Source organism: Thermobia domestica, chromosome 1 (genome assembly GCF_964235325.1).
Source record: "Thermobia domestica chromosome 1, izTheDome1.hap1.1, whole genome shotgun sequence".
In the NCBI taxonomy this organism is placed as follows: Eukaryota; Metazoa; Arthropoda; class Insecta; order Zygentoma; family Lepismatidae; genus Thermobia; species Thermobia domestica.
Window position 1 is genome coordinate 32,682,535 of NC_137454.1, and position 16,080 is coordinate 32,698,614.

At 35.7% G+C, this 16,080-nt stretch overlaps 1 protein-coding gene across 1 annotated transcript in view; it reads right to left on the bottom strand.

The window, feature by feature from the left end:
* The window catches only part of Galphao (G protein alpha o subunit), a 362,612-nt gene that overhangs the window by 10,146 nt on the left and 336,386 nt on the right, over nt 1–16,080 (bottom strand). Inside the window, exon 7 of the mRNA XM_081756619.1 lies at nt 3,392–3,545. Coding sequence (XP_081612745.1) covers nt 3,392–3,545 — 154 coding nt within the window. The remainder of the gene's footprint in view (nt 1–3,391; nt 3,546–16,080) is intronic.

Below are 16,080 nucleotides of genomic sequence, written 5' to 3' on the forward strand. Positions count from 1 at the left end.
GCAACTGGTTTATTCGATCCGTTCAAAAAATAGAATACGATACGTTGCGATTTATCTTAGAAGTACCGAAGCGTAAACACCCGTTGAAAAAATTAAAAATAGGCGCCTATAGTATAGAACAAACATCGTATAATAACTTCAGAGGAAATATTCGTACAATTATAAGTCTTTCGATAAATTTACACGAGTTGCCAAAGAATATTTCTTAGGTGTTTGCTAACGCACGCTATAGGTTACATGTTTTAAGTAGTACTTTCAACAAAGTGGATACGTTCAAGTATCTAGGATCAGTATTAACAGACCAAAACCATATTCAAGAAGAAATTAAATGTCGACTAAAAGTAGGGAATTCGTGATATTATTCAGTTCAAAATCTCTTGTTGTCGCGATTTCTGTCGAGAAATTTGAAACTTAAAATATATAAAACGATAATAAGCCAAACAAAGTTTCTGTATTTTTTTTTTTTCTCATTCGCTCAGCCGGTGCCTTGAGCATTCAAAACCGGCGAGGTATCATCATTGCGAATGTTTCTTTTTTTTTCGTATCTTTTATTTCTTAAATAAATTAAAGGGAGAGGAAGAAGGAAGGGGAAGGGACGGTCTTGGACGACTACACACATTGGATTGACAACAAACGAAGAAAACAATGTTTGTGTAAATGTTTAATTGCAAATAGTGTATTTCTTTCTCGAGAACAGTATAGCTGGTCGCAAGTTTAAATTGATTCATAGTTCAGTATTTAACGCCGAATGCCTGTTGTCCTGTATGGTTGCGAAACATGGTCACTTACTCTGAGGGAAGAACGTAGAATGAAAGTATTTGTGAACAAGATCCTGAGACGAATATTCGAACCCAAGAGGAACGCGAATGGGAAATGACGGAAACTTCGTAATTTATACCATCTACCAAACATTTTTAGGTCACTAAGTCTGGGAGGCTCAAGTGGATAGCTCATGTAGGTAGAATGGAAGAAAATAGGAACGTTTCTAAAATTTTAACTTGAAGTCCAATCGGAAAACGACCAGTAGGAAGACCTACTAGTAGACGGGAGGACAATATTAAGATGGATTAAATGTAGAAATAGGAATACAAAGTAGACACTAGATCCAGTTGGCTAAGAATAAAAGTCAAAGGAGAAATTTTGTGAACGCAGGATTGAACCTCCGGGTTCCATAGGCCATGGAGTGAGTTAGTTATTAATCTCGAAATTACACATTGATGTGAAAAATAAATAAATGATATAAATGATGATATATATATATAATCTGACGTCTTTACAATCTTTGGTCTTTCACGCATTTCATGGAGAGGTTCCAGTTTGGAAACCACTGGTTTATTAGATGTTAAAATAAATAAATAGCTCATATAGCTCATATAAATTTACTGAAAATGTTATAATTGTATGAATATGTTTCCTCTGAAGATTATACGATGTTTGCTCCATACATGGGCGTCAAGTTTTAATTTTTGCAATGGGTACACACGCTTTGGTACTTATATATATAAGTACCAAAGCGTGTGTACCCATTTCTAAAAAAATAAAACTTGACGCCTATGTATGAAGCGAACATCGTATATCTTCACAGAAAACACATTCGTACAATTATAACATTTTCAGTAAATTTATATGAGCTACAAAGGAATAGTTCTTAGGTACTTCCTAATGCATACTATAGGATACATGTTCTAAATAAAAAATTAAGTACCATTCGTGTATCCTAAAGGGTAATATTTTTTGGAATACAAGGTTAGTACTTTTTCTTGGATAATTGTTTTCATTCAGTTAGCAATGCCCATAAGCTAGCAAATTAATTGTAAATTTATAGTTGAACAAATTATGGTCAATGTAGCAAAATGAATATTTTTCAGTGAGTAGTTCAGCGAACATTTTTCACTGATATATCTTTAATTTATTATTTTTGCATATTCTTGACTTGCCTGACTTATTCGTCCACCGTGAGCATTGTGTATGATGAATGGGTGAAAATAAATAAATAAATAAAACTTCTCATACTTGTCGAAACGAATGTATTTTAGTGTTCTTGTGGCTATTAGCATGTTGAATTCAGTGAATCATATTGATACAGTGTTAGTGCAATAAAGTAAAGATACTATATTATCATACTTCCCTTTTTATTTTACAGCAAACATTCGCAAAATGAACATTGCCAATCAAATTACAAAACAATACACTAAATTATCACAAATACATTATCATTTACACAGTATAACCTTGTTTATTCGGCCCTCGTTAATCCGGATCTCCAGATAATCAGGATCAGATTTGTACTTTTTTTTAAAAATAATATTCACACAGATAATAATTTTTATTATGATAGCAAGAACGTAACTATAAGTACGTCAAACATTCGCTTTTTAATTTGATTAAATGTACAGTTTCTGCATAGATTGCACAATAAATTATGGTAATGCTTTACGTAAAATTTCGAGTTTGGAAAAAACTGTGGCCAGCTATTTGTGCTACAAATGAAATGGCAAGCGATGATTTGGTGCAAGTGATAGCAAACGACCTTCCGCAAATGTTAGAAACAATAAGTGGGTGCTCAGATGTTGACATGGAAGACGTCTGTGAATGGCTGAAAGACAACAATATGACACTATGACAGAAGAAGAAATCGTAGCCCTATGTATATCTACAGCAGACAATGAAGAAGAAGATAATGTGGACGAGGAAGGAGCGAAACCACCGTAACAGAAAACGACACATGCAGACGCTGCACACTAGCTGACAAACATCATGGCGTACTTGGCGCATCAGCCCGACACCACTCCAGCTGAACTATTAACAATAAAACGTTTACGTGACTGTGCTTCATTCAAACGCCACATGTGTTTGAAACAAAAGACATGGACCAGTTCTTTGTTAAGAAATGATGTGAAAATTATCGTAATAAACGGTAAGTCTACCTAATTATAATTACACCTAATTATAATTAGGTAGACTTACCTAATTAACCTAATTATAATTATAATAGGTATAATTATACCTATTTATATCTACCGTCTACCTAATTACAATATATATAAGTCTACATGTTTAATGATTTGTTTTGTTTATTATCCATATTACCCAGATTGTACGGACTTTCAATTTCCCGGATTGTCTTTGGTTAATCCGGATAAACGAGGTTACACTGTATTAATTTTCAATGAAATTAGGTTGTTATAAGTAGATTAGGTAGGTGACATATTTATGTTCCGCTCAGTTGGTGAGTTTTTGAATAGAACAAACGGTCGCCAAGATAGACAGGTATCACTATACTGACTTTTGAATGGAATAAAACAAAAAATTTCGCCTATTTATCATTGAAAATCTTATTATTAAAGTGTAGATGAAAAAAAAAAGAAAAAAATGGGAAATAGTGCTTTACCTGTATACTCTGGGAAACATATCGTGAGAGGAGACTTCTTAATTTTCTCTTCAAAAAGATCCTTCTTGTTAAGGAATAAGATGATGGAGGTATCTGTGAACCACTTGTTGTTGCAGATGGAATCGAACAGCTTCAGGCTCTCTTGCATTCGGTTCTAAGGGAAAAAAAACGGAAATTAATATATTAGCAGTATATCTATTGGTTAAAAAAAAAAAAAACTACTATACAATTACTATTTGTTCAGTAGCACCTTGACTTACCAGATTAATTGCATTCCTGAATGATTTTCATATCATGAAAATCTCAAATTCGAATAAAATTTTCCCTCTATATTCTCACTCCTGTACGTTCTGGCTTTTGAAACAAAATTACATAAATATTTTTAAAAAGTATGTTTGTGATGCATTGATGATGGATAGTATATATGATGAAAGCAGTGATGCATTACCGAAACGATAACGCAAGATTATTAATGTAAATTTTTGCTTTTGCTACATATTTGATCCCTAAAAATCTTTTATATATATTATATAAAAATGTATGTGTGTGTGTGTTTTACGTCCCACGGTTATGCCGGCTAGGTAAAGGAGACGATGATGATGTCAAATGAATGAAATGGTGGAATGAAGAAAATGGGAGGAAACGGGAGAACCCCGAGCAAACCCACGCATATGGTGTTTGTCCACCACAAAGTTCACTTGGCGGGAGCAGAGTTTGAACTCGCAGCAGAGGTGAACGCTTTACCACTGAGCCACGTGTACGTGTGTATGTTCCAGCATAACGTGGACTGTCTTGAGTAATTTTAACCAAACTTGGTACACATATTACTCACAGTCTGGAAAACAGTATTGCAGTGGTTGGGATCCAACCTGACACACGTAGGGGGAAGTGGGAGGGGAGATGACATACAAATGATCGAAAATGACCAACTTTAGTGTCGAATTCATAGTTTTTGTGGTCGCTGAGATGAATCGTGACACTCCAGATGCCGTTTAAGTCCAATTTCAGCCCCCATTTGCACCCGGGAGGTGAAAATGGTGGCATGTAAAAATAATAGAAAATAATCGATATTAGTGTCGAATCCATAGCCTTTAAGTTGATTTGTGACAATTCAGGTTTCTTTAGGTCCAAGTTTAGCTTCCAGTAGGGGCATGATCTCCCTAGCACTCCTAGGGGGTAGTAGGAGGGGTGATTTAAAACAATAATTTAAAATTATCGATATTAATGCTGAATCCATGGTTTGCGGGACCGCTGATATGAATCACTATAACTTCTGATGCCACTTAAGTCCCACTTCAAACTTCACCAGCACGTCTGGGAGGGGGGAAGGGGGCGGACGTAAAATAAGCGAAAAAAAAAAAAACTGATGATCTGGACAAGAATCTGTCCAGAATTTACAATATAGGGACATGAATCTTTTAAGCTCTCAAAGGAGCTTCATATAGTAGATATCTTAAAAGATACGAGGCGTATTTTTTAAGTAAGGTCCGTTTTGTTGTAGACACTAGTAGTTCGCACGCATACCGCAACGAGCGTGTGCGTCGTGTACCGGCATGCCTCGGGAACAACTGTGCTCAGTTTCAGCTCTGTAGCTGACCTGTACGGTTGTGTTCTGTGCTTTCACAATGTTTAAGACTATCAAGTCGCCCGCCGCTTGTGAGATTCGCTCAGTAATACGGTTTTTATCAGCAAGAAACCTGTCTGCTGCAGAAATTCATCGATAGATTTGCGAAGTGTACGGTGACACTGTTATGAGTGCAAGTAAAGTGCGTAAGTGGGTACGAGAATTCAAAAATGTCCGTAACGTCCATGATGAGGACCGCTCCGGTCGTCCTTCTTCGATTACAGACGATTTGGTGGTTTCAGTTGAAGCGAGGGTTCGTGAGAACAGGCGCTTCACAATAACAGGTCTCTCAAACGAATTTTCTGACGTGTCGAGATCAGTCCTTTGCAAACTTGTTATTTCCTCCACCTCAAACAACACCTCAGTGGCAACCGTTACAATGATGACGACGATGTTAAAACGACAGTTTTTGGTTATCGGAGCAGGCGGCAAGTTTTTATGAAGAGTGTATTTTGAAATTAGTTGAGAGGTATGATAAGTGTTTGAACAAACTTGGCAACTATGTCGAAAAATAGAGTAAAGTATGTACTTCCTGAAAATACATTTACTTTTTTGAAATAACCTTTCGTTGTGTACTTATGTTCAAACGGACCTTACTTAAAAAACACGCCTCGTAAAATATGCCCCAAATGACTAAAAATGGACTTGAATCCCGTATGTACTGACCGTACCATATGTGAAAGTGCCTGCCTTTTTCAGAAAAGATTCACAGAAAGACAGGAACCTTCACATATGTTTCCAGTGTAGGAACTTTTACAAGTAAGCGCACACTATAACTGTTTGACTGAAGTACAACTACTCCATGTTATAGCGTAAGACTGTCCATACAGAAGTAGTTGATCAATAGCGCTGTCTTTAACCATACATTTAAAAAGTTACTACCTACTCAATCAAAGTTTGAAAAATGAATTTTTGTATGACTTGCTACCAGCTTCAGTTTCAACAACTCATAGGATTCCAGTTTCGACAACTTCTTCTTTCACAACAAACACGTTTAGAGCTCCATTACCGGATGACATCCGAAGAGTTACACTATCACTCACTGGCGTATTTAAGGGGGGGTGGCTTCCGGGCTTAAGCCCCCCCCGAAATTGTATTTACTATTTTACAGTACATGAAATAACTTGCAGAATTTCCACATTTTCAGAAATGAAGTTAGCAAAGCCCTCCCCCCCGAAACCAAATCGTAAATACGCTACTGCTATCAATACTTTCTTCGTGATTTCTAGTTGGGTCAGGGGCGGATCCAGGGGGAGGGCGATCGGGGCTATCGCCCCCCCCCCCGTTCAGAAGAGGAAACCTTCTTATTTTATATATAAATAAAACCCAACCGAGAGCTCTTAAAAGTAGCTCTAAGTAGCAGTATTACGAAGTCTGTCCGTCCTGGATCCGCCCCTGAGTTGGGTTGAATTCTCAAGAATCGGAAAAGTTCGTGTTGTGTCCAGAAGTTTTGAAAAAAAAAACTTATGTAATAAGCTTCGTATCTAATATTCTAATATTCATCTAATATTCTGTTATCACTGAGAACGAAATAACTCTTCACAAGTTTGGTTTTGAAGCTGCAGCAAGTCTCCATTTATAAGACGCAGTGGTGGAATAGCTTAAAACTGCTTCCCGATCCATATTTTCTAAGTTCATGCACTTTTCCATAAGTTAGATAATTTGCTTAATATACGTCTTCCACCCATAGGGATTACACAAATTACAATAAGGTAAATACAGAAAGAACTAAGGAAATAAGGGGGGAAATGAGGTAGAAGCATAGGCGGAGTTATGCCCCCAACTTTCTGACAAAAAATAAAATTACCAGAATATCCTTGAATAAATATTGTAAAAGTTTGTCCCATATAGGTTATAGGTAGAGCGTTAATAAAAAGAGCGTCCGGAAGTCCCTCGTCTGCAGGTGATAGTTGATCCATCTGGTGTGTAGAATCCTCTTGTTAAACCATATGGCGGTGTTTGTAAACACTGGCGTGTAGAATTGTTTATACACACCACGTGGGACATCACAATATAATATCCTTTAATAAATATAATATCCTTTAATAAATATAATATCCTTTAATAAATATAATATCCTTTAATTCTCATTTGTATTCACTGTGTCCCCCCCCCAGCAGGCAAAAGGTCTGCCCCCAGGAGACAATTCCTAACTCCGCCTATGGGTAGAAGCAAGCACCTTTTCACTTTTTCTTGTAAGAAGCATATACTTTCCAACTTTCTCGCCTTTACAGTGTATTTAATTATTATGAAGTGGTATTGAATAGCTTTAAAAAAATGAAACAATAATATATATATATATATATATATATATATATATATATATATATATATATATATATATATATAAATTATATAAATTAAGAACTATTTTCCAGAAATGAACTGCGAACAAATGAAAATAAAAATGCTGAAGGAGCAGTAAAAATGATGAAATTAAGACCACAAATTGCTGCTGTTAAACACGTACTTGAGGTTTTTACTTACAGTATTTACATCACACATATAGAGTAATTTTGAATATATATAATTTTGAATATATCACACACACACACACACACACACACACACACACACACATATATATATATATATATATATATATATATATATATATATATATATATATATATATTCATTCCTGATTTTTCCCAAATCATAACTTTTTCAAGTTAGTAGGAGTAGTTTATAAAAACCTTTGTCGTTATACTGTTATAATATGTTGATTAGAAAGTTGGTTACTACACACACACATGCACACACACACACACACACAAAAAAAAAATTGCTACAAATCAACAAATATAATCGATTATAAGATCGCGACATCTCAAATGGAAGAGAAACGCCATTTGCATGGAAACAATAAAATCCTTGAATTTTACGTCCTACAGTTATCCCGACTAGGCTAAAGGAGACAGTGATGATGAGAAATGAACGAAATGGTGGAATGAAGAAAGTGGGAGGAAAGGGAGAACCCCGAGGAAACCCATGCACACGGTGTTCGTTCACCACAAAGTCCACTTGGCGCGAGCTGGAATCGAACCAGGGACCTCCGCACAGAAACAATGAGTGAAGTGTATAAGAGTTTTATCTTATAGGGAAAAGACATTTTGATAGACGAAGAGTGTGTGTGAGACTTAGAGGGGGGATGAGGTCCAAAAAGCAGATGTGGAAGGTGGAATAATTCTAAAGGAGATAATGACACCTTCTCCATCCCAACACAAAGAATATAATTATATGTCAACAGTAGGCAATAAATAAGAACTTTACTAAACCAATCAACTTAGCAATAACTGAGTTAACTATACAGGGTGACCCAAAAGTAGGTATACAGTCCCGTACTGATCAACTCATTGCTTTTTATATAATTTCTTATTGTTATCCATCAGGTAGACTTAGTTTCTTTATTATTTCGTCTTAATGTATTTTTACTTATATATTAAGCCCGGAACAGCCGAAGCAAATAAACCTATAAGCTAGAATGTGTTATACTTGATCAATGCAAAGGTGTATACCTACTTTTGGGCCACCCTGTAGTTTGCTTGATATCCCCCGTCCTCAGTAATTTGCATCTTGGATGTAACTATTGCGAAATGACACAGAGAAATATGTAATATGTAAAACATTATCTACGCAACATGTTGTTATTATTATCGACCTACGTGTGCTTTCTATGAATACCGCATAAAGTCTTATGAAAGTACACACGTAAAGCCGAGAAGTGAACATATTGTACTGTTGTATATATATATACAAGGCTTGACAATAGACGATAAATTGCATTTCAATATACTATTTTGTATGTGTGTAGTGTCTGAAGAAAGAAAGAAAGAAGGAAAGAAAGAAAAAAAGGTTAATGCAACCTTAATAGAAATGCTGCTCAAGAAACATTACGAACAAGCAAGATTTATCACAGGGAAAACAACACTTTCGAGAACCATACGGAAATCATAATACGAATCGTCCCAGAACGAATGGGATGGCGAGTAAATGAAGAAACAGTAAGGGAAAGTGGAGGGGTGAGGTATTTCAAAGGATTCACGAAAAGGAAGAGATAGAAAAAAGAAACAAAAGGAAGATCCTCATTAGTACACAGGAAACCTGCATAGGTGGCAGCACGACCCGGACCATCAGCAACAGTTGCTATGGTAACGATTCCCGGGGCCTTCCAGATCGATAGTTGGACGGTAGTGGGCGGGGCAGGGTGCTTTCTATCTTCCCTTATCTGCTTGCACGACGCACAGGAGATTCATGACCAACGGAAAACTAAGAAATTATACTAAAAAATTCTAAGTACTACAATAGTTACAATATTCTGTTAGAAATATTAGGCCCTTGTATTATGTAAATTAGATCTATTAGGGTATGTAAGTTCTAGCCGTAGGATCTGCTCATAAACTAAACGTAGTTTAAGAATAGCTTAGCAGAAATATAGTAAATTCGAATGGATCACAAACGACGATTCAATAATCAGGGGAATATCTCAACAAAGAACTTTAATTTTTCAAGAATGCACAAATATTCATTCTTTCTATTTATCTACCAAGACTCGCGCAAACATGTCAGAGGGAACCGCAACGGTAACTCAATTAAAAGTATTTTAATATAGCAGAACTCTTTGGGGTTTGACAACGTTCTATCTTGTAGATTCACCCTGGAACCCAACAAAATGCCAATAGACAAATCTGTAATTTGAATTCGATTTCGAAGGACAAACGAATGTCCCAGCTTAAAAGAGAATTACTGTACAAGTTATACGGTACTTAAAAGAGTATTACAGGTCTCTTCCGTTGTCTTTGGAGTAAATAACATTAGAATATGAACTAGTCGTTGTGCAAAACTAAGAACAAATTTTATTAAAGGGTGCACTATGGACTAAATGGAAATTTATTAGAGTCCATATACTTTCTTTGGAATTGTCTTACTTTTCTTTTTCTTTCTTTTTTTTCTTTTTTTTTTTTGTTTTTGTTTGAAGTTCGCAGAGAATTGATTAAGAAAGAGATCATGGTTTCAATACTACAGAAGATAAAAGGAGGATTGTTATCAGTTCTCTCGCAATATTTGAGATAAAAGGAGATGGAATTTCTTGTTTTCTGATAATGTACTACTTGAGAGAAAGAGAGGAGATTTCATGCTCTCTAACAGTAGACGTATTCGTGTCCTCCAATAATGCTTTAGGTAAAGAAGAAACACGGTTTATGTTCTCTGAGACAGAGAAAGAAAAGCCCATGTTTACGGTTATACCTTAGATAGAAGCAGAAGAGCTCACGTTCTCTAATAATACTTTAGATGGCGAAATGACTTATGTTCTCTAATAATACTTTAGATGGAGAAATAACTAATATTCTCTAATAATACTTTAGATGGAGAAATAACTCATGTTCTCTAATAATACATTGGAGAAATAACTGTTCTCTAATACTACTTTAGATGGAGAAATAACTAATGTTCTCTAATAATATTTTAGATGGAGAAATAACTCATGTTCTCTAATACTTTAGATGGAGAAATAACTAATGTTCTCTAATAATACTTTAGATGGAGAAATAACTCATGTTCTCTAATGATACTTTAGATGGAGAAATAACTCATGTTCTCTAATAATACTTTAGATGGAGAAATAACTCATGTTCTCTAATAATACTTTAGATGGAGGAATAATCATGTTCTCTAATAATACTTTAGATGGAGAAATAACTCGTTCTCTAATAACACTTTAGATGAAGAGTAACTCATGTTCTCTAATAATACGAACATAAGATAGAGGTAAGGCATGCTCATGTTCTCTAATAATATTTGAGATAGAAGGAAGAGAAATTATGATTCCAAAATACTTGAGACAGAGGGAGAAGATTTAAGGTTCCCTGATAATGCCTGAAATAGAAGCAGAAGAGCTCAAGTTCTCATATAATACTTGAAATAGAGAGACGAGAGTTTATTTTCTCTAATAATACTTAAGACGAGGATTAGTGTTCATGATTTCTAATAATATTTTAGAAAAGGGGAGAACTTACGTTTTTATAATACTTGAGATAGAAGAGGAGAGTTAATGTTATCTGATAATGTCTAGGATAGAAGCAGAAGAGCTCTAGTTCTCTATTGAAATACAGAGAGGACAACTTATGTTCTCTAATAATTCTTAAGATAAGGTATTAGTGTTCATAATTTCAAATAATATTTGAGATAAAGGGAGAAATTATGTTTCTAAAATACTTTAGACAGAGGGAGGAGAGTTAATGTTCCCTGATAATGCCTGGGATAGAAGCAGAAGAACTCAAGTTATCTAATAAGACTTGAAATAGAGAGAGGAGATCTTATGTTCTCTAATAATACTTAAAATGGGGTATTCATGGTCTCCAATAATATTTTAGATAGAGGAAGAAATTGGGTTTCTATAACACTTGAGATAAAGGGAAGGGAGTTAATGTTCTTTAATAATATTTGAAATAAAAAGAGAAGAGCGTATGTCAGTTGAGATATGAAAGCGAGTTTATACTCTCTAATAATGCTTGAGATAGAGGGAGAAGAATTAATGCCCTCTAATAATACTTAATATAGACAGATGAAAACTTGTGTTCTTTGAAATTGAGAAAGAATATCTTATATGTTCTTTAATAATACTTGAGATAGAGAGAAGAGAGAGTTTATGCTCTCTAATAACACTTGAGATGGAGGGAATAGAATTAATGTTCTCTATTACTTGAAATAGAGGGAGGAGAGTTCATGTTCTCTAGTACTTGAAATAGAGGGAGGAGAGTTCATGTTCTCTAGTACTTGAAATAGAGGGAAGAGAGTTCATGTTCTCTAGTACTTGAAACAGAGGGAGGAGAGTTCATGTTCTCTAGTATTTGAAATAGAGGAGGAGAGTTCATGTTCTCTAGTACTTGAAATAGAGGGAGGAGAGTTTATGTTCTCTAGTACTTGAAATAGAGGGAGGAGAGTTCATGTTCTCTAGTACTTGAAATAGAGGGAGGAGAGTTCATGTTCTCTAGTACTTGAAATAGAGGGAGGAGAGTTCATGTTCTCTAGTACTTGAAATAGAGGGAAGAGAGTTCATGTTCTCTAGTACTTGAAATAGAGGGAGGAGAGTTCATGTTCTCTAGTACTTGAAATAGAGGGAGGAGAGTTTATGTTCTCTAGTACTTAAAATAGAGGGAGGAGAGTTCATGTTCTCTAGTACTTGAAATAGAGGGAGGAGAGTTCATGTTCTCTAGTACTTGAAATAGAAGGAAGAGAGTTCATGTTCTCTAGTACTTGAAATAGAGGGAGGAGAGTTCATGTTCTCTAGTATTTGAAATAGAGGAGGAGAGTTCATGTTCTCTAGTACTTGAAATAGAGGGAGGAGAGTTTACGTTCTCTAGTACTTGAAATAGAGGGAGGAGAGTTTATGTTCTCTAGTAATATCTGAGGCAGAGGGAGAAATATTAATGTTCTCCAACAATACTTGAGATAGAGGAAAGAGTTCATGTTCTCTAATAATACTTCAGCTAAGGGAAGAGGAGCTAATGTTCTCCAATAATATTTGAGATAGGGGAAGAAGAGTAAAGCTCTTTAATAGAATTGGGATAAAAGAAGAGATTTTGTTTCCTAAAGGTAGGAAAACTAATGTTTTCCTCTAACGCTTAAGGTAAATGGGGAACACATTTTCCCCAGTCATATTTGAAATAAAGATAATTTACTTTCTAATAGTGGTGGAGATAAAGGTAGATCTCATGTACTCTAATAATATTGGAAATGAATGGGAGGAGAGTTCATGTGTTATAATGTTGAAACTAAATCTGGGAGATCAGTGGGGTACGGAGATTTCGTGAAGGGGTCATGAAGGGGGGCTTAGGGCATGCGCGATTTATATATATACAGTAAATGTTTATTTTTCCATAATATCTTGCTCAAGGAGGAGTTTAAAAACCCTGTAACTCCCCTTGCACACGCCGCCGTGGGAGATAAAAGAAGGAATTTATGTGAGAAGCAAATTAAAGAAGAAGATTACAACAGAATACACAGTGATATGAAAAATACTTTAGGAGACTTGATTTCGACATTTTCAAGTGTTGCCAAGCTGACATCTGAGTTTAAACGTCATGAAAGCTTGAAGGATAAACCACAAAGTGCACGACAAAAATCTGTCAGATATTATTGAAAAAGTGCATGGTATAGTACTCCAAGATCGTCAATTAAAGATAAATGAAGTTGCAGAAGCTTCAGGCATTTCAGATGAATGAGTATTTCGAATTTTGATGGAAGAATTGTGCAGGAAGGAACTGTCTTCAAGATGGATGCAACGACTGGTGATACTTGACCAAAAACAAGCCAAAGGACAATGTAACCTGTTTCAAGGTAACTTCTACTGATTTTATACTTCGATTCATAACCACCGATGATACATAGATAAATTACTACACTTCAGAAATGAAATACCAAACAAAAGAATGGAAACATCCAGGTTCTCCATCTACAAAGAAAGTGATGTGTGTGGAGTCTGCCGAGAAGATCATACCTTCAAATTTTTGGAATGCACAAAGTATTCTTTTCATTGTCTATTCCCCACCTAATAAAACCATCACCGCTGAATACTATGCAAAGTTTTTGTGGATAAACTACAAGGAAGAAAGTTTATCAAAGAAGAAATTCATCTTGTATCACAATGGTCGTCCCATAGTGTTATTGCAGTGCCTAAAATTAATAAGCTGGGATATAATTCGTTACCATACCCATATCATTCATCAGATTTGTTTCCATTAGACTTCCACTTTTTTACGATTAAAAAAAAAACTTTTTTTTTTTTTTTTAAGATGAAAAGCTTGAAGTATCAGTGGAGAATTTTGCAAGCCTGGAGAAATCTGATTTTCGCAATGGCATAAAGGGTTTAGAACAGTCATGTGTAACAGTCGGCCCTCGGGCCGTCCCAGTCCACTGAACTCTTTAATCCGGCCTACTGACTCGTTATTGAAAATGGATTTCTTACGTAATATCTTAAATTGAGCTGAAGATTTTCTTGGCTACCTGATGTCCGCCTTGAACATATCCTGCGCGTTGGAACATCCAACGTAGAGTGTACCACCGAACATTGGCAGACTAATCAAGTGTTTTATTAAAATGGTAAATAAATAGGGTTTCCTGCCTTTCTTTAGTAAGTAAATATTTTGGTTGCTGTTATAACAGTTTTTATGTTCCTATGATTATTAGTGTACGATAAACGATTTTATAAATTGAATATGGCAATTCAATTCTTGTGAAAATATTGTAAATTGTCTCGTACAGCGCTCGACGCCAGTAAGTACTCGGTGGTTGGCTCACTCCATGCGCGGAGTTATCGGGGCCATGGGAGGCATTGTCTCCCCCACCCCGCCCAACTTTTTGACAAAAAATAAAAATGCCACCTATAAGATGGCCACATACCAAGACCTCCGAGACCGACCAAAAGGTCTGCCCCCCCACTGCCCCCCAGCAGATAATTCCTAGTTTCGCCCATGGCCCACTCCTTGTTCCAATTTACACATGCTTGGTTTAGAACGTCGTTGGACCAAGTATATTACTATCAAATAATACCACGTTGAAAAATAAACATAAATTTCAAGAGTCAAATCGATGTTTTTGTACAGAGTGTACATTACTCTGTACGACTAATTTCTTCAATGTTGATTGGACATAATTATTTCTTGCAAGGGATACAGTAATACAAAATTTGGACGTTTATTTTATTTTTTTTTGTATATTTTATTCACCAGCTGCACATAGTAAATAATGGGTATAAGGATGATATTCACATAATACATTACCCAAGTATAGAAATAAGACACTGTCAGTCAGCTCGTTAGAAATATGAACTGAACCACAGAGGAGTTGAACATATACAGAACCGCCAACAATTAGAATGGGATGGATGTTTCTGGTTTAAGGTTAGTGTAAAGGGACAAGTTTTGCCGATAGATGTCACTACAGTCTTCGTATCTCTATTTTTTTACCTAGTCTTCGTATCTCTCCCATGTATTTTTTTACCTTTCACGAAAATCTACAAGTTCTCTTATAAATTTCAACCTAGAGACTTCAAATTTTTAGAGAAGGAACTTCATAACCTATTAAAGGGAACAATCCGTGCCGATTTTTTATTTGAAATTTTCTTCATTGTTGAAACAGTTCCATTGTTTAAAGGTTTGGATATCCATTTCAACAATCAAGTCATTTCAATAATGAAGAAAATTCTAAATAAGAAATCGGCACGGATTATTGCCTTCGATAGATTATGAAGTTCCTTTTGTAAAAATTTGAAGTCTGTAGGTTGAAACTTGTAAAGAGAAATCGTGAATTTTCGTGAAAGATAAAAAAAATACATGGGGGAGATACGAAGACTGTAGTGCCATCTATTGGCAAAACTTGTCCCTTTAAACCAAGCTTAATGATGGAGCGCCTTCATACGACCCCAGATCGTGTGAGCTTGAGAGAGGACTTTCTTCCGGTTCTTTCATTTCCTTGAACAACTTATTTTCACTAATTCTTCCACAATTATTTGCCTCCACCAGAGGCGGATCCAGGGGAAGGCGATCGCGGCGATCGCCCCCTTCCCCCCATAAGAGGAAACTTTCTTACTTTATATATATAAATAAAATCCATCCCAGAATTTGAAGCCCTTAAAAGTTGCATTATGACAACCCACCGCCTCCCCCCAGAAGTCGGTCCTGGATCCGCCCCTGGCCTCCACTCAGTGACTCTTGAGGAAGGTCACATAAGTAAAATAATAATAATAAAATAAAAATAATTTTATTTACTTCAAACTAAGAAAACTTATCTAACGTCGTAATTACTGTATGCAAGAATTAGAAAGTTAATTTAGTTTTCTTCCCTTAGATTGTAGTGATAAAACTGTGCTTTTTATTGATATGACTTCTCTGAAGACCCGCCACTGCTTGCAGGGACGTACGCGGGAATTTACAGGGTGTCCGAGAAGTCCTTCCCTGATTACAGAAATTGATAACTCAGGCTAGAAATAAGATAGAAATATGAAACTGGTGTTGAATTGTTTACAAACTATAAAAGTTTTTGTCTGTGTTAGGTACCGAACACG